The following is a 17,331-nucleotide window of genomic DNA, read 5'->3' on the forward strand; positions in this document are numbered from 1 at the left end:
ATAAAAAAGTGGAAAGAGTTTAATTTCAACCAGTTTCAAAACAGTTGTTAAAAGAGAACTTTTGGTATTTAGGTAATATATATAAAAATACCTCTTATCCAAGGACTGTTGTAGAGTATACATGGAAAAAATAACCACACTGTTGCCTTGCATTTTAAAAAGTGCCTTTATACCATGTGCCTCACAATCAGAACCTCAGAGACACCACAAACAGCTGGAATCTTGTTACTGACATAAGTGATATTTAAATAGGAATCTAATTTTAGAACTTGTCAAGAACAGCTTTTTTTTTAAAAAAAAAAAACACAATACTTTTCATCTTCCTAGCTGAAGTATTTCAGTGGAAGCCCAAGAAGATCAGAAGGAAGAGTACTTTGAGTATTTATTTAAAAATAAAAATCCAACTTCAGAGGTCTCAACAAGCAAGAGGGTATCAGTATCCTTGTCTTTAAAAATACATACCTGCAAATTATTTAATCAATTTTTAAATCTATTTCACCCCCACAGGGCATACAATTTTTTCTTCAATGTTCTCAATATCTTTATGGGTTGGCAGTTCTGAAAAAGTACTTTTAATCAGAAAAACACAAATGGGAAGATAAGAACAGAAAAAAATTTAGTTAATAATATGACAAAAAAGGATAACAGTTCTATGTGTTCCGAATGCTCTTTAGTTCCTTGTCCTTACCATAGTTTGTGTTCAGCTAACAACACTACTGCATTTAGTATCAACATGTTTCACTAAAATAATCTTATTCCCATCTCTGAATGGGTAATAAGACTAAGAATTAAAATCCAAACAAACAAAAAAAATCCAAGAAACCAAAAACCAAGAAAAAAACCCCTAGTCCAGCAAGTTGTTATCTATACTTAAGTGAGACATTCCTGGTTTGAATTAGGGGCTGAGGGGGCAAAACTGCTACCATCCATTAGCACTAGCCATAGTGGCACAGACATCTCAGACTGGGCCTACTGTCCTTACCCTCCTTCCCAATCAGTAAATCCTTAACTAATTACATTACTCAACATAGCGTCTGTACTGATTTCTTTTAAAATGAAGCAAAAGTTAAATGGGGGTAACGTACACATACAGGGTTAAACAGAAAGTGGAATTAAATGCATTAATTTATCCATCTGGTCACCTAAGCTTGAATATCTGACATCATCACAGTTAAGAAATCAGAAGATAGCCTCATGACCTTGTAAAATTAAATTCTGAATATAGGTGGTGATATTCAGGATTTGTGTGTTGGTAGATATTTAGACAGAATTACATAGAGTAAATCAGTACTTCACAAGTTAAAAACAAACAGAAAACCCCAAAACTCAAGTAGCTAACAATAAGCCCTGTAAGGCCTGGCAATTTTCACTAGATTTACACATATTAGATAGTCATATGCTTTCTCTTGTGGGGTGTTTTCCATTCAAAACTTTGCTAATAATAGCAGCACATACTATTACAATTTTTTAGTTCTATTTCTGGACTAATGATCTCCAAGAAATTAATTTTAAGCAGGATATTATACAGTTATAAAGACATTCAAATCACAAACACTAAAGAGCAATACAGATTCCGGAGTATAAAACAGTGATCTAAAAATCCCTTTCTCTGTGACCTATAGAAAGATGACTTTTTTTATTACTTGAAGTATTATACTTCAAACCATAAAAATATTATGTGGCTCTTTCCTAGCATGGTATGATTTGTTGATTACACCAACTTACAGAGAGTAGAGAAGTATATCAAAACCAAGAAATACAAAATCAAGATACTTGTTCTCACAACTGACAACTTGGGTGGCATGTAGTTTAATCATCACAAATCAGAACAAAAATCAGCCAATTTAATAAAAGTTTACTGCTGCACATTTTCAAGAGAAATAGGATTTCCTTATACTCAAAATTTCATATAATATAGGTATGCCATGGGACAAACAGGTAAAAGTTGTTTCAAAATAAGAGTTTGAAAGTGGCAATATACAGACAGCACTACTGTCCTGGTTTTGGCTGGGATAGAGTTAATTTTCCTTCTTAGTAGCTAGAATAGTGCTGTGCTTTGGGTTCAGGATGGGATTGGGTATGAGAAGAATGCTGATAACACACTGATGTGTTCAGTTGTTGCTCAGAGATCAAGGACTCTCCAACTCCCCATGTCCTGCCCGTGTGCAGGTGCACAAGAAGCTGGGAGGGAGCATGGCCAGAGCACCGGACCCAAAATTAACCAATGAAATATTCCGTATCATGTAATGTCATGCTCAGTACATAAAGGAGGGTCAACTGGGAAGGAGGGGGTTCTCTCTCACTTCCAGGATTGTGGTTTTGGGATCTTGGCTTTTCCAGGATCACTAGCTGGGAACAGGCTGGATATCAGTCAGCAGGTGGTGAGCAATCGCAGTGTGCATTACCCATGTGTACTTTTTATTATTGTTATTGTTTTATTTTATTTCAATTATTAAAGTGTTATCATCTCAACCTACAAGTCTCCCTTTACACCCTCCAATTATCTCCTCATCCCCCAGGTGGGGGAGGGTGAGCAAACAGCTGTGTGGTGTTTGGTTGCCTACCTGGTTCAAACCACAACAACTACTTTCAAAGTATTTTTGTTTAAAAGTATCCCAATATTTTCCCCAAGAATGGCTAAGCTTGTTGGCTCCACACTGTACACCAAGAGAAAACCTGAAACAGCCAAGAAGCAGGGATGAATTTCTTTTTTTTTTATATATATATATATATACACACACACACACACACTCTTTTATACTCTCAAAGCATTCTTCATCAACTTAATTCACAAAAGAAAAATACTCCAATATGAAATTTAAAAACACCCTCCTAAATATTTTCCTTTATCTACTTAATTTGGTTTTTACATATCTCTATCACCAACAAAAGCCAAAAATCAACTTGTAGAGTTTCTGGAGCAAGAAACCCATTTACTGCCCATCACTGAAATGAAACATCAAGTCAACAGTATCCAATATGCTAGAATACTAAATTTGCAGGTAAACTGTATTCTACTTGACACAAATTAATTTCACTTAGACATCTGCATGGCTAGTGTGCCATAATAAATTCTACTATTAATCAACAGTAAAGTGCTGAATTATATTAAATACCTGAATCTCACTCTCCTTTATGAAATTCTTTTATAGATTTCTTATCAAGTCAAATGAGCCCTTTCTGTTGTAAAAGTTCAGCTATTATGCAAATATTATAAAAATAGTTAAGTTTAATTAGGAGCTATATATACACAACAGAACTTCTTTTTCTTTAAATACAGCTGACAGATAATAAGAAATGGAAAAAACATGCATATATAAAGATATTTAAAATGAAGGAGACACTCTGGCATACAACTATTTACTATGTTATACTGATGATGCCTATATTTCTGGATTGATAAGCATCACACCACCAACATGCTTTAGTTTCTTTTGTAGCTAAAGAACTTGATTTGTAAGTTTGAACTATGGCATACATTTCATCTATTTCTCATTAGAGTGTATCATTAAGCTTGAGGTTCAACTTCGAACATCTAGTCACGTAACACACAAACAAGACATTAGTGCAAAAGGGAAGCTGTCAGTTGTACATGATGAGGACTCTTCCTCTAACTGCATTATGTGAGAGAATGATTATCAGATTAAAAATTCAAGTGGATTACCATGAGAACAAGAGAGATTTTCTTCTCACAGATTTAGCAGAGATTTCCAGAGGACCAAGAGAAAAGCAACCTCAATTACAGCTAGAATAAAGTTAAATCCCAGTTCAGAAAGGTGATATGTAGCTCCAAAAGTTGTCACACTATGAAGGCAGCATTCTCAAAAAGAGCTCTAAACAAAACTGCAAATCAAAACTGGCATTTAAGTTGAAATTGTCCAACTGCTGCATAGAAATATGTTCACACACAACAGTCATGTTTAAGTCAGTGCATAGAGAAGATAAAAAGCACTTATGGTAGTTGCAAGCGTTAACAAGTCTGTACAACTTGCACAGTTTAACAAGTCCATAGAAAAAGAATAGAGTAAGAGTAGAAATGCTCAAGCAAAACCAAAAAAGATGACCCTCCAACTGTATAAAATCCACACAACAGTTGTGGTAAAAAGACATCAGTGGAAAACATTCAACTTGGTCCTAAACACCCAACAGACAAGTAAGACCAGAATAGACAAGCCTTTGGCAAACAATTTTAAGTCTAAATATGGCACTACATTCCTAAATCCACAAAATATATGGCATATTCAAATATTGGTTAACCAGCTCCACAGATGCAATGCTAACGATGCTTTAGCCAACAAGAGCAAGATAGAGCAAACTAAGGGAATACTGGCATATAACAACAGTGCTCAAGAAAAACACTGTCACCAAATCATGCTTCAACAGCAGCACTCTGGGACTGCATACTATTATCTATGGAGCAAAACAAATGTCTCTAGTTTTTCAGGGATGTGCCCTGCATAGCATATGTTATGATTCACTATAACACGAGCAGCAAGACACTGCAACGTAGTATGATTTATAGGCTGGATTAAGGTTTTTGCTATTTTCTTCTCATCCAGCAAATCAATAGCAGTTTGTTTATGCAAGTTTGTGGCATCAAAGTGTGAACCTGACTTGATAAGAAAATTCATGATGCTTGGATGGTTGTTCAGTGCAGCAATATGTAAAGGACTGTTGTTATCAGAGTCTCTGACATTTATATTAGCACCACATTCCACCAGGATAGCTGTAACTTGTAGAGAGGGGAATTTACAAACTGGGTAGCGACCCACACATGTAGTATTCTTGTCAACAGCAAGGTGAAGTGGACTGAAGTTATTCTTCCCTCTAGGCTGAAGCTTAAGAAAATTGTAAATAGTCTGTTTCTTAAAATGCTCCTGTTCTGAGCTGCAAGGTACTTTTTCCAACAAGCAAATCAAATGCAAAATAATAGAAAGAGCTTTGTTCAGCTGTATTGGATCAGGAGGGCACTGGATTTGTTTCATGGCCCGCTCTATTTCAAGAACACTTTTGCACAGTATACCCATGAGATCATCAAATGTAACAGTAGTGCCTAGCAGGCCTTTTGCCCTGTCCTGCAGCATGAAGGAAAAGAGTTCAGCAAATGATAGTAAACTGCTGGCTGTCATAGGGCTCAGTGGATCTAGATTGCTCTGCTGCATATCCAAAGCATACTTCCATAAGTTGATGCATCGCTTAAAGTTTCCAGAGTCTGCATAGACAGCACCTCTGTATCTAATATAGTAGGATGTATCTGGGTGAGAAGGACCAAGAATACGTTCTCTAATTAATAGTGCTTGCATTCTCATCTCATCAGGGTCTGCAATAAGATTTTCTAGCTCTTCTGAGCTGTTTACCTCTTTAGCATAATCATAGGCCATAATTAGTGTTTGTGGCACAGGTTTGTTCAGGATAATAGTCCTATCACTGTATCTCATTTCCATAGCTTGCTTCCAGTATTTCAAAGCGCCAAGCAGATCTCTCTTTTTGTCCACGAATGTTGCTCCTAGAAGTTCCAGAGCATTTATACATTCTATTTTACTGGTCTGTTCATGTTGGGTCAGAAAGTCCACAATATTTGTGTGGCCTGTCACACTGGCTGACAGAAGGGGAGACATTCCATAACCATCCTTTTCCATCTTAGCACAATACTTGAGAAGCATCTTCATGATCTCTAAACTTCCAGATTCTGCACAGTCATGTAATGCAGTGTTTCCTAGCAAAAGAAAAAAAACAACACAGTTACATAAATCATAATCAAATTATAGTCTAAATATCACATTAATAGCTAAAATAAAAGTAAAATCTGTTTTGACATCTACAGACTATGAAAGGCTTAAATGACAAGTTAAAACATTCAAGACCCAATTAAAACATCAAGGCTACCAGGCAGTTATACAAATCAAAATGCTTGACATTATTACCCAAAAGAATTTAAGGGTCCAAACAGATTTTAAGGACACTTATGTCTCAGTATTCAAAACTTAAACCAGAATTCTCTACTACATGAGCAATTTTATATCTGCTTTCAAGTATAAGACAGAAACCTAAGCTTGCCATCTTGAGTTGTTATATTTTCCCTTCTTCCCTTTTCAGATTTCCTTCCTTTCTCCCTATCTCCATACACGATAAAAAAAAAAGTCTGTATAAAAAAAATAAAGCTGTGCTAACTCAACATTGGCCTTGCTCACCTCTACACTGTACCTCTTCCTCTCTTTCATCCAAAGCCTTTGATTAAAGTGTTCCAAGGTAATAATCGTACGCAAAGGCAAATACAACTCATCACAACAGGCCCTTCATCTCAGATGGGGCCTCAGAGACTGCCAGAATATTCTGAAGGACCTGCTTATTTTGTCAAGCCTATGTACACACACAGACAAACTATTCTTAGTACTTTATAAGGTCTTTATCCTGAAGTCCCACATTAACCCTTCTGCTCAGGATTCCCAAAAGCCAAAAGAAAACCCAAACAGAAAGAAACCAAACAATACCTTCAACACACAACATGCAGCCCTTTGTCTGTCTTATAAGTCTTATCATTTACATTATTTCTCATTAAGAGAATATGCAATGTCATGCTAAAGGCATTCAGGTGGCACTCACACTATGTGGTGAAATTTCCAGTAAGCACTACTGCCACCTGACTGAAAAAAACATACTTGCAGCAAATTAAAAAGAAAACATTGGACACCACAGTTAAATACTTAACTACTATGATTCAAGTAGAAGAAAGTTTTGTTTAAGATCATGAATATTTCACTGGAGGAGACAAGAAGATGGACAATAACTCCCCCCCTCCTCCCCAACATAATAAAGCCTCTTGTGTGGTTGATAGCTTTTAAAACTACACAGTTTAAACCTAGCTTCTTTTTCATATATACTACAGATTCAGGCATACCAGCTTTACAGCCTCCCACTACATTAACATGAAAATAATTAACAGCACACCCATGTAAGAATCCCATCCCCCCAATTAAAGTGTCTTATACCACTAGCCTTGTAAGTTCTGGTTTACTGTCCATCAGATCATCAGTATCTGTTACACCATCAGCAAGTTTCCACATTCTCAAGTGAGACCACCTTTTCCAAGGATTCTGTACATTCATAGTCATCTGATTTGGCTTTTAAAAAGTTCAGAGAGTGATTCAAAGGAACTGACTCACAGACAGACTGTAAGCCAAAAACACCTTTATTTTCACTAGTGGGGAGAGCATAGGGTCCACACCCTGCAAAATGCACCACCAAGGTAGAATTTCAGTTAGCTTAGATAACAATTTTATCAAACATTCCATACATCCTACAGTTAATCCCTGATAAGCAAGCAGTCTGGTTACAAAAATTTATGGTTTCCTAGATAGCAAGGCATACCGCCTAAAGGCGACTGTCTTGGTATATATATCATACCCCTGCAGAGGGGTAGGCCCCTATTTGCGGTTAGCCAAAACAAGAACTCACAGTATTTGCTAACTCATACTTATGCTAAGAGCAGCCTAGTTACGTTAAGCAAACCTTCAAGCCATGTTCAATTCTATTCCTTAATTAAAGGGAAAAGTTTCCTAAAACTTCCTCATTTGCATTTTTGGCAGGCTTTTTTCTATGCCAACAAGACACTGATGATTTGCAGTGGGATTTGCTGTTATATTTCTAGACCTATAACAGAACTGAAGTAGGTAAGGAAACAAAGGAGTAGTCTTGAAATCTTCAGCTGATGTTTGAGAAAAGTGCATTTTTGTAGGTATAGTCTCCTGATCTCAACAGCTTAAATTTACCTTTGTACGTTTTCTTAATGTACCCCCCTGACTCTAATCTCTAGAACATGCAGTTCACTATATTAGAGTGTTTAGCCAGTAAAACTCAAATCAGTCCCTAAAACATGCCTGAGATTTGTCTTAAAAGCTGAACACTGCATTGAAATAAACTGAAAATTAGATGGAGGTAAAGGCTTTCCAGTAACAAATTCCTTCTGCTCAGAATATATTGTTCATGCTATCTTAAATAGGTTAAATTCAAATGCAAAAATATTTGAAGTTGGTACATGTATATATCTATTTACATGGAAAAAAAAAAAAGAGACTCATATTTGTTAAATACATTTCAGAAAGAAATTCTGTTCCTAATTCAGATTCTTATAATTGGAATGAGAATGAAGTTTATGTAAATAATCTTGGTATCTCCTAGCTTTTGATTTCACAGCATTCTTATTTTCTTTTTAATGAGAAACTTGGTAAGGGGATATGAAGTCAAACTCTGAAGAAAAAAAAAAAAGCAAAATTCAGAAATATTTGGTGAAACCATGATGACCGTCCTCTAAATTCATACCTACTTGTCACAAGCAGAACCAGATGCTTTAGATCCACAATGCAAACCTCTATCCTATCTTTTGAGTTAGATTATCAAATAGTAGCTTGCTTTTATCTTCTGTAGATAGACCACTCGATGAGAAGAAGTATATCCAAGAATTTTTGCAAGTTTTAGTATACAGCAAAAGTATGTAGAAACTCAAGGTCTATTTAGATGAAAGTTTTCTAATGGGCACAGAACATTTTGCTTCTGTTCCCCTGTAGTATTCCAACCATCCCCTCCTCACTTTCTCTTCTCATCTTTCACTTTCTGAAACTTTACATGTAAATTAATCTGCTGCTTCTTTCTCAAACTTGCTTGTGGACCATCAGAAGATCTGACAGCACATTTCAAGACTTACTTACCACTCTCAATTCTAGTAACCAGAAAGACAATAGTAAGGAGGAACAAGTTATTCAAGACAAACCAGGTCTCAATCTGAGCACACTGGATAATAAGAATTTAGCTACCACACTAATCAAATTCATACCAAAGGTGTGCAAAAATCTATTTTCAAAATATTATGACTAAAGGTTAAGCGGTTTTTACAGTTATAGTAGAACAGAAGCTGTGATCGCATTTTGTCCCCTCAAAATATTTTAAGTGCAAGTTCCAAACATTAAAAAAAAAAACCCAAAACCCAACCCTCAAAAAACCCCCCAACTTACAACAAAACAAACCCAACCCACAAAACATTAGATTAATATAGTGAGCTTGACTTGCTAAATGCTCTTTTTCCAATACATTTCTGAATAGCAGCCAACTATTTTACTATCACTTACAAAAAAAGTAAGCTGAGGAAGACATTCCATGCAAAGTGGCACCCAAAATTATCTGTTACATCAAAACTCATGAAACTAAAACCAGGTCTTAATAAGAAATGATTTTCAGTCTCAAATAACCTAGGCAACCTTTGCCACTAATGGAGCGTTAAGTCAGTGACAGGAGCTTCACCTATATACTGGTCTGGGTCACACTACAGTTTCTACAGAGACCAACAAAATTTCCAATCACAGGAACAAATATTTTTCCAAATTTAGGTGGATTAAAAGTTTGCTTTGTCAACTGTAGTTCATTAACTATAATTCCTTCTTGCTTTATTATGGAAAACTGTTCAAACCTCCAGATAGACAACCATGAGACCTTTAAATTCTTAAGATGGAAAGAGATCAAAAGCAGACAAATACACAAAACCAGCTTGCCAATAAACAGATACATTATAAAAGTCATATTGCTGTGTTAGAAAAAAGTCTAATTAGAACTTAACTATAGCTGTCAAACCAGAAGTAAATACTGACTGGCTCCTCAGGCCATCTGCACTTCTGGAACACTCAGTGATGAAGCCAAAACCAGATCCATATGGATGTAGGCTGAGCCACCAGTTAATGTAGCTACTTTGGGGTGCATTCAAGTCATAGAATCAGACTGGGTTGGAAGACACCTTTAAAGGTCATCTAGCTCCACCCTCACAGGGAAGAACTTCTTCCTTACATCTCATCTAAATCTACCCTCTTTCAGTTTAAACCCATTACCCCTTGTCCTATTGTCACCGAAATAGGGAATAAACCTCTTAACACCAATGCAATGTAGCATTAAGAAGCAGGCATTCTCTTTATTGCAACGCTGGATGCACAGGGCAGGGGGGGGGGAAAAATTGCTCCACCTAACCCACATACTGAAACACAAAGGCACTCTCATTATATACAATAAAAGAAATTAACATTCAAGTAATTTCTGAGAAGTACCCACCTATTTTTCAGGGAATCTAATGCATATGTTAATACCTTGCGCAAGCGTACTGAAATCTGTGGAAGGGTCTCCGAGGGGCTTCCATGGGGGTTTTTGGTGGTCTGTGGTGGTCCCTAGTGGTTGTTGAAGAGGTATTTTAGTGTCCTCTCCATGAACTCTGAGGTTTTTGTCATATATGGCCTCGTCTTGGCTTATTGCTCTGTCTGTAAAGTTTCTCAGCTTTCTTATCTGTGGCTCCCACAGGTGTCTGTTGGTTTCTCTGCCCTCCCCAGGATGGACCCATCACAGTTGCAAAAATTATGTCCTTGGGTGCATTCTTGCCTGAGGCCCTTTACAACACTTAGAACGGGGGAAAAAAAAAATAGTCTTTTGGCTGGCAGATGTGTCTGTTAACAACTGAAGGGAGACAGAGGTAGTAAAGACCATCAGTGAAACCCAGGAATATCATCTTGATGAGAAAGAGACCACATTCCAAGCAACTCCATGATGGAAAGAGTTACAAGCCACATTCAGGAAAAAAAGAAAAAAATCTGCCTTTCAAGTAATTATTTTTGGAAAGAGTCTTTATTCCCTGCGCCATTATGTACACACCATCCTGGCTATCGGAGCTTGTGTACTTCATAGTTTAACTTCTTAATTGTAGAAAGGAAGGGAATGAACCTCCATTATTAGAGCAGGTTTGATGGAGAAGGGATAAAGCATAATGCAAAGTGTCGGGTACGACTTGAAGGACTCAGACAGAACGGCCTGTACTGCTCCGTTGTTAGAGGGGGATGTACTGGAACTTGTAGGCTACAAACCTTGGGAGGCCTGATAAAGGGAAGAGAAAAGCACTGGGAAAAGTGCTGATACAGTGAAGAATTGCTAACCTGTGAGTCATGCTTGATAAACGGCCGAAGACGGTGCAGACAGCTAGGAATTTAGAGTTTTTTATAGGAGCGGCTTAGTTGCTATTAGTCCACTTGCTAAGTGTTAAGTAGCTACTGATTAGCGCATGCTGATAAGAATTCTGAAGCATAGCAACCAATCAATTTAACACACGCATCTTCTGATTTTCTATAAAAATGAGTGTTACATGTAATAAAGTGGAGAACTTTGCTTGCATCAAGCCTGCCTCCCGTCTCTCAATCGCGGCAGCAAAGTATCAAAACATGCATTGCCATTTCTGAAAGTGCAAGATCCAAGTATTCTATCTTGAGTTAGACTAGAGGTATAATATCCCTTTAAAATAGTTTGCATGTGAAATATCTCTGTTGTGGAAATTAAGTTAAATAGAAAAATCCAATTCCAACACACACAGCCCCAGATAGATCACCAACAAAGCCCAAATCCATAATTTCGAGGCCCAGCAAAGACTGCTATCACTTGAATTACAAGAGCAAGCATCTCCCCCCACCCCCACATACCACAGAAACACTGACTAGCCAAAAGACAACTGCACAGAAACACATCAGCAAAACACTGATCAAGACTCCAGAAGTCTATTAACACTGTAAGGGAGCATTATCCTTTAACTACAGATCGTTGGCAGGCTTCACAGTGCAGCAGAATAGAAAACTGCATGCAGCCAAAATGCAGAATGTTCCTCCTGCTCCAAGCACATGGATAGGCGTTCTGTGCCTCATTCAGAGTTTAGCTCTAGGGTTCTTCCCCCTCATGAAAAAACTCAGGTTTCTGCTACTACAGTATTATCCATACTATTCCTTATGTTACAAGTGAAATATATCAAAGCCCTGTTAGTTTTAACCTGCAGCTTCTCAAACCAGGAGTAATGTACTGGAAAAGCCTCTGAATTAGGAAGACAGTGCCAAATTAACTCACATTGGAAGCATTGCTTTAACTACTTTCCACTCTTCTAAAAAAGTCTTCAATTCTACAGGTATCTTTGCTATTTTCCATAATTCTAAAAGAAACAAGTTTTCTTATCCTCATTTGCACTGTTCATGTGTCAAAGTATTAAGAAAATCCTTTGTTTCCATTTTTGGGGCTCTCATGTTCTTCATAAAAGCTTGGTGAAACTGTAAAAGTCAGATCTGTAAAACAGTGGCAAGAACAAAGACAACTAAATGCTCATATTGTAAATTCAAAACTATTGACCATCTTTTGCAGTATAGCACTTGTCTAACCCCAAACATCTTGTTACCTCCTTCTTCACCATCATCTCCTGTTAGATGGTGCTAGACCTATACTTTACCTCAGCATAGGATCCTATCTGAATCAGACTCAGAAATCATATCCTAGCTGTCCTTTTGCACTTCCACAACTCTCCTTCTAAAACACTTGCATTCTGAACTTTAGTAGTCCAAAACAGTTGCTGGATTATATCTGTATTTTAGAAGTGGGACTTAATTGCATGTTTTTAAAACTACTCTTTTATACCCCTGCTTCAATTGCCATCCTGACTTTTAGATCTCTGTGAACTTACCTATTCTGATATCTCCAAGTATTTGGATTTTTCCCTGAAACTATCAACACTTGAAAACATATTTTCACATTTTCCCAGCTCTAGAACTCTCCCCATTTCTTAAGTGTGAATAAAGTCCTATGTTACAATAAGAAAATCTACTGGAAAAGCCTAAGGGATAGTTCGAGTAATTTTACCCTCTCGCTCTTTCCCTGGTTTCAAGAATATCTGGAAGAGAACCTCTAGTAACCTCCCATTACTAGGTTTAGAAAAATGCTGTTAAGTTACATTAGTTTTGTTCTTATAAGAAGCTTTATATTTTAAAATGCAGCAAAATTGACAGTAGCTTCTCCATGAATGGCCCAGAAAGGGGTCTAGTTTAGTTAGATACAAGGATAGCAACAACTTTACTTGAGCAGAGCACTCTAAGTTCTCTTCATCTCCCTACCACAAGCACCCCCTACTCTGTCAAGAGAGTTCTTAGACAACAGGGAGGAGTAAAAACTGAAAGCAACAGAGACTTTGAGGTGGAATATGACAATGTAGAATGAATCCTATTGGAAACATTCATTTTGAAATTAATAGCTAGTGAGTATTAATGCAAAACAAAGTTCAGAAGGTTAGTTGTTGAGCCTCAGCCATTGCAACACCCATACTGTTGTAATATTTAAGGCTACCAGTTTTGCTCAGTTCTTCTGCCTTTCCACAGCTGACTTTCAGGGTTTATTGCACTTTCTCTCTTTTAGCTTGTGTCCTGGTTTAGCCAGGATAGGGTTAAGTTTCCCCAGCAGTGGGGGGAAGCTCTAGCTGGGTTATTCATATACCATGCTGACCAGGGGCCAGAGCACGGGAAGAATTGGTGATCGCGTGGTTGGCGCAGCCGGTGCTCTCACTGCTGTATCAGTACATACCTTGCTCTGTTCATTGTTATTACTGTTATTGTTGTTGTTTGTTGTGTTGCTGTTGCTCTGTTGTATTAAACCTTTCCTTATCTCAGCCCTGGGCTTTGTATTTCACTCCCTTTGTGGGGGAGGGGCAGCGGTCGCGTGGTCTCAGACCCCGGCAGGGACTAAACCACCACAACTTGTCACTGCTTATTTAATAACTTCAGAGATCAGACTGCTTCATGATGCCAAAAAAGTATGCTCACATCATAGAGAGGAGCATTTGTTTCCAAACACAAAAAGGTAGTCCATACTTGACCAATAGATATATGTACACACATGCATTTGTACACACTGTAGTCCGGAAGATAAAATGAATTTTTATGAGCTAAAATATATCCAACATTTTTATTTTTATTAAAAAAATAAGGATCAGTTAATACCTTAGGAAGTTTTGCTCATGTGCCTAAGTTGTAAGTCACACAAACTGAAGGAAGCAGAAAGAGGAAGGAATTACGATAATAAAAAAACCTGAGAGCAGCTAGGAAATCCTCAGGAGTGTACAGCTGCCATTCAGTCATTTAAGCTACAAATAAAAATAAAATTAATGCACTAGTAAAGTGAATAATATAAGGTTAAGTAAATTAAAGCCTACTCCACTGACACAAAAATGAGGAATAAGAGAGCCACAGATTTATTGTTTTCCTGTGACATCAGGTATTTAGCAGCTCTGCTCATACCTACTACATAAAGGGATGAGTTTTAAACTAAAAATAATGTATGTTTTATATTTACTTGTTATTCCAAGAACTCAGTCTAAAAACATGACATTTTTATCCTATGACAAGTCCATGATTCATAGGCAACCTTAAATCCTTACAAAGATAGATTTATTTTGCTCTGCCTGTCTCTGACGAATTTTTAGTTTAGCTTTCTTTATATTAAACCCACGTAACTCCATGACTTGCAGAAAAAAAAGGCATATTTAATCAAACAGCTTTTTCAAAGAGATTACTCTCATATTCCACATTTAACAATAATATGCAGTAAGCTAGGCACTACAGGTTTTTCTGTCAAAATATACTTGAAGTATATTATACTGTTAAAATTTTAATTAGCCAGAAAAGGGCAACTGAAGTATTATGCTACAGAAACACTTATTAGTCATAAACATATATATATATATATAAAATAAGCTGCTGAGACACAGTCCTGGCTCAGTGAGCTAAGAAGTTAACCATAACCTGAAATAATCATTATGCTTTTTAGGCCAATATCATATTCACATACAAGTTTGAGATGTAACAAAAAATCAGCAATTAGAATAAGAGGTCCACATAAATATGATCACAGCAAAAAGGACATAAGTCTTCACTTTGAACAATGTGTCAGGATAACTGTGAACAGAGGCAAACAGATGTTCTTTGTGATCTGTGCACCACTGGAAGTCTTTCTGTTGTGATCACAATCATACGAAGCTACATTTCCTTAATTCTAAAATACATTTTTGTTTACTAACATTGAAAAAAAGGTCCAAAGGGATTCAAGAATTTGAGGGAGAGGAGGAGTAAAGAGCAAAGTGATTATTCATTTCCAGTGTAGAAAAGAATTCTCCTTTATGCATCTTTCCCTATTCTAGTCTTAGTGGCACAGGTGAATTTTATGTACAGCATATTTGGTTTGTTAAGAAGCAGTATGAAAAACATACTTAATTTTACACAATATATGCTCATCTATTTATTACTACACAAACCTAAAGAACACATGAGTAACTTCACCCCTATTTACTACAAAGAAAAATGAAACTGAACTTACCTTTAATGCTTTTTCTGTTAACATCAGCTCCTTTTTCAAGTAAATACTGAGCAATTTCTTTATGGCCTTTGTAACATGAGATCATCAAGCATGTATGCCCATGACGGTTTGATACTTCCAAGTCTGCTTTATGCTCCACAAGATATTTTACTATTTCTAGGTGACCATCAAAACAGGCAGCTCTAAGCGGAGTTGAATTTGTTAGAGTTGTGTTGTTGACAGATGCACCGTGATCCAACAGACACTGAACCACCTTCAAGTGGCCAGCAGCTGATGCTGCCCATAATGGCGGAGCTCCCTCAATGGTCTCACCATCAAAATTAACCGAACCACCAATTTCTATAGAGGCAAAGCAATAGTCCAACAAGTATTCCACCACATCAACGTGCCCATAACGGGCTGCCATCAAAAGCGGTGTGGCACCATTGGTTTTTTCTGACATTAGTAAGGCCACCTCTTCACTGGTTTTGCTTGCCAGTAATTTGGAAAGGAGCCGCAGCTTGCCATCACGAGCTGCATTGAACACTGCTGTCTTTAGATCCATTTAGTCGGTACCTCTATTTCTTGAAGGATACACAACCTGCCTTTTTCAGAGTCACAAACAAAAGCTTATTAGAAACACACAGCACAAACAGTGTCTCCAACTTTTTCTCAGATCAGGCAGATGGGACAACATGGAGACTCTGAACGAGGTCCTGACAAAGCACAGGCTGCACTTGGTAACTCTGCAAAAGAAAAAAATTCCAAATGTTTTTACCTTCTACTTCTCAAATAAGTATATACAATTACATTTTTCTACAGCTATACTCAAACAAACCACATCCAGCTGCCTTCTACAGGACTTCCCTGGACTGCACAGTGCCCCTTTAAGGAAAGATGTTGAGCAGGAAGCTGGATCCTAGCAATGTGTTATCCATGCCATTTGCAGTAAAACACTTTCCCCTCACAACATAACAAACCGTACACTTGTATCAACTTCTGCTTTTAAGCATAGCCTAAGAAAAGAACTATTAGGCCTCCCCATCCCCTCAGGTCCTCTGAGGAGCCCCATGCTCACAGACACACACACCCCCGTGCTACCTCCACCCTACTGGCAAAGAAGCAAATTCAGAGCCTGACCGGAAAGACAAAACGCGTCCTTACCACAGTCGTTTGATTTAGTATCAAACACCGCCGAAACCCTAAACTTGCCCTTCCACCACAACCACCCTCAGCCTGTCCAAAGGCCCCCCCGACCTACAAATCTCCTCCTTCAAGACCACGCTATATTTGCCTCCCAGCCCAAAGCCGCCTACCCCCCCAGGATTACCCCCGATGCCTCCCTTCAGATGGCCCCCCTCTTTTCCACCCCCAGTCCAACAGCCACCCACCCCCCAAACAACCCTCCCCAGCTCCCTCAAAGCTGCTCCCCACATGACCGCTGCGACAAGGCGGCCTCCACCACCTGCCTAGAGCCAGAGAGACGGGAGAGGAGGCGGCAGCAGCACCACCGCCCACAGAGAACATATTGGTGGGGGATACCTTCCCAGGACGCCACCAGCTCTCTCCCGCTGAAGCCACCCTCACGTGGAAGCGCCCACCGCCTCCCGCACTCCACCCAACTCCTCCATGACAGACCAATCCCCACAACAACTAACCTCCACCACCAGCCTTCCACCCAGGTACAGCGGAACCTACCAAACACATCCCAGCCGCCGTCAGGCCCAAGAAGAAACACGCCTAAGCGTCGCCAACCACTCGGAGCAGAGCGGAAGGTGGGACTACGCCGCCTATCAAGCTACGCTGAGAGCGGGGCGGGGCGGTGCTGGCGGGCAGTGGCGATGTGGTAGCTGCCCGCTAGGGGGGCGGGCAAGACCCCCCGCACCGCCTCCGCTACAACGTGGGTGGGCCAGCAGAACGCAGCGAGCAGGAGGTAGGTTTTCGTTAGCTGTAGTGTGTAGGGACCAGGTAGGGGGTTTCCTTTTCCCCAGCCCGTGCCTTATATTCCTTTCTCTAGAATAAAACAAAGGGTAGAGCAGTGCTATAGCGGAGCGTGCACCGGCGGGGAGGGATGACGCAGGGGTAAGGGGACAGCGGGGGCGCACGGTACTGGGGGAGAGGCGCTTCCATGGAGAGCAGCAAAAACCCACAGGGCTGTTA

General features: G+C 38.7%; 1 protein-coding gene across 4 annotated transcripts; it reads right to left on the bottom strand.

The window, feature by feature from the left end:
- Positions 1-369: 369 nt before the first annotated feature.
- Positions 370-16,999, bottom strand: LOC141917800 (protein fem-1 homolog C-like). 4 transcript variants are annotated; one of them, XR_012621467.1, is made up of 4 exons: positions 16,870-16,999; positions 15,193-15,917; positions 3,665-5,716; positions 370-569 (listed from the first exon to the last, which is right to left on the bottom strand). XR_012621467.1 is itself a non-coding variant. In XM_074811331.1 (3 exons), exons 2-3 carry the CDS (start codon positions 15,734-15,736, stop codon positions 4,407-4,409), a joined length of 1,854 nt encoding a protein of 617 aa, XP_074667432.1. In that variant the 5' UTR covers positions 15,737-15,917; positions 16,870-16,999; the 3' UTR covers positions 370-4,406. The 4 variants fall into 4 exon arrangements, 2 of the variants coding, with proteins under 2 accessions (XP_074667432.1, XP_074667433.1); XR_012621466.1 differs by having other exon boundaries at positions 2,565-5,716; XM_074811331.1 differs by having other exon boundaries at positions 370-5,716.
- Between the last annotated feature and the right edge of the window lie 332 nt (positions 17,000-17,331).

The sequence above is a fragment of the Strix aluco genome, chromosome W (genome assembly GCF_031877795.1).
Source record: "Strix aluco isolate bStrAlu1 chromosome W, bStrAlu1.hap1, whole genome shotgun sequence".
Classification (NCBI taxonomy): Eukaryota; Metazoa; Chordata; class Aves; order Strigiformes; family Strigidae; genus Strix; species Strix aluco.

Bases quoted from the DNA above. Each gene is read 5' to 3' on its own strand.
- LOC141917800 (XM_074811331.1), bottom strand. From the start codon at position 15,736: ATGGATCTAAAGACAGCAGTGTTCAATGCAGCTCGTGATGGCAAGCTG. The intron at 5,717-15,192 runs GTAAGTTCAGTT...TTCTTTTGCTAG, and splicing joins TAACAGAAAAAGCATTAAAG to GAAACACTGCATTACATGAC.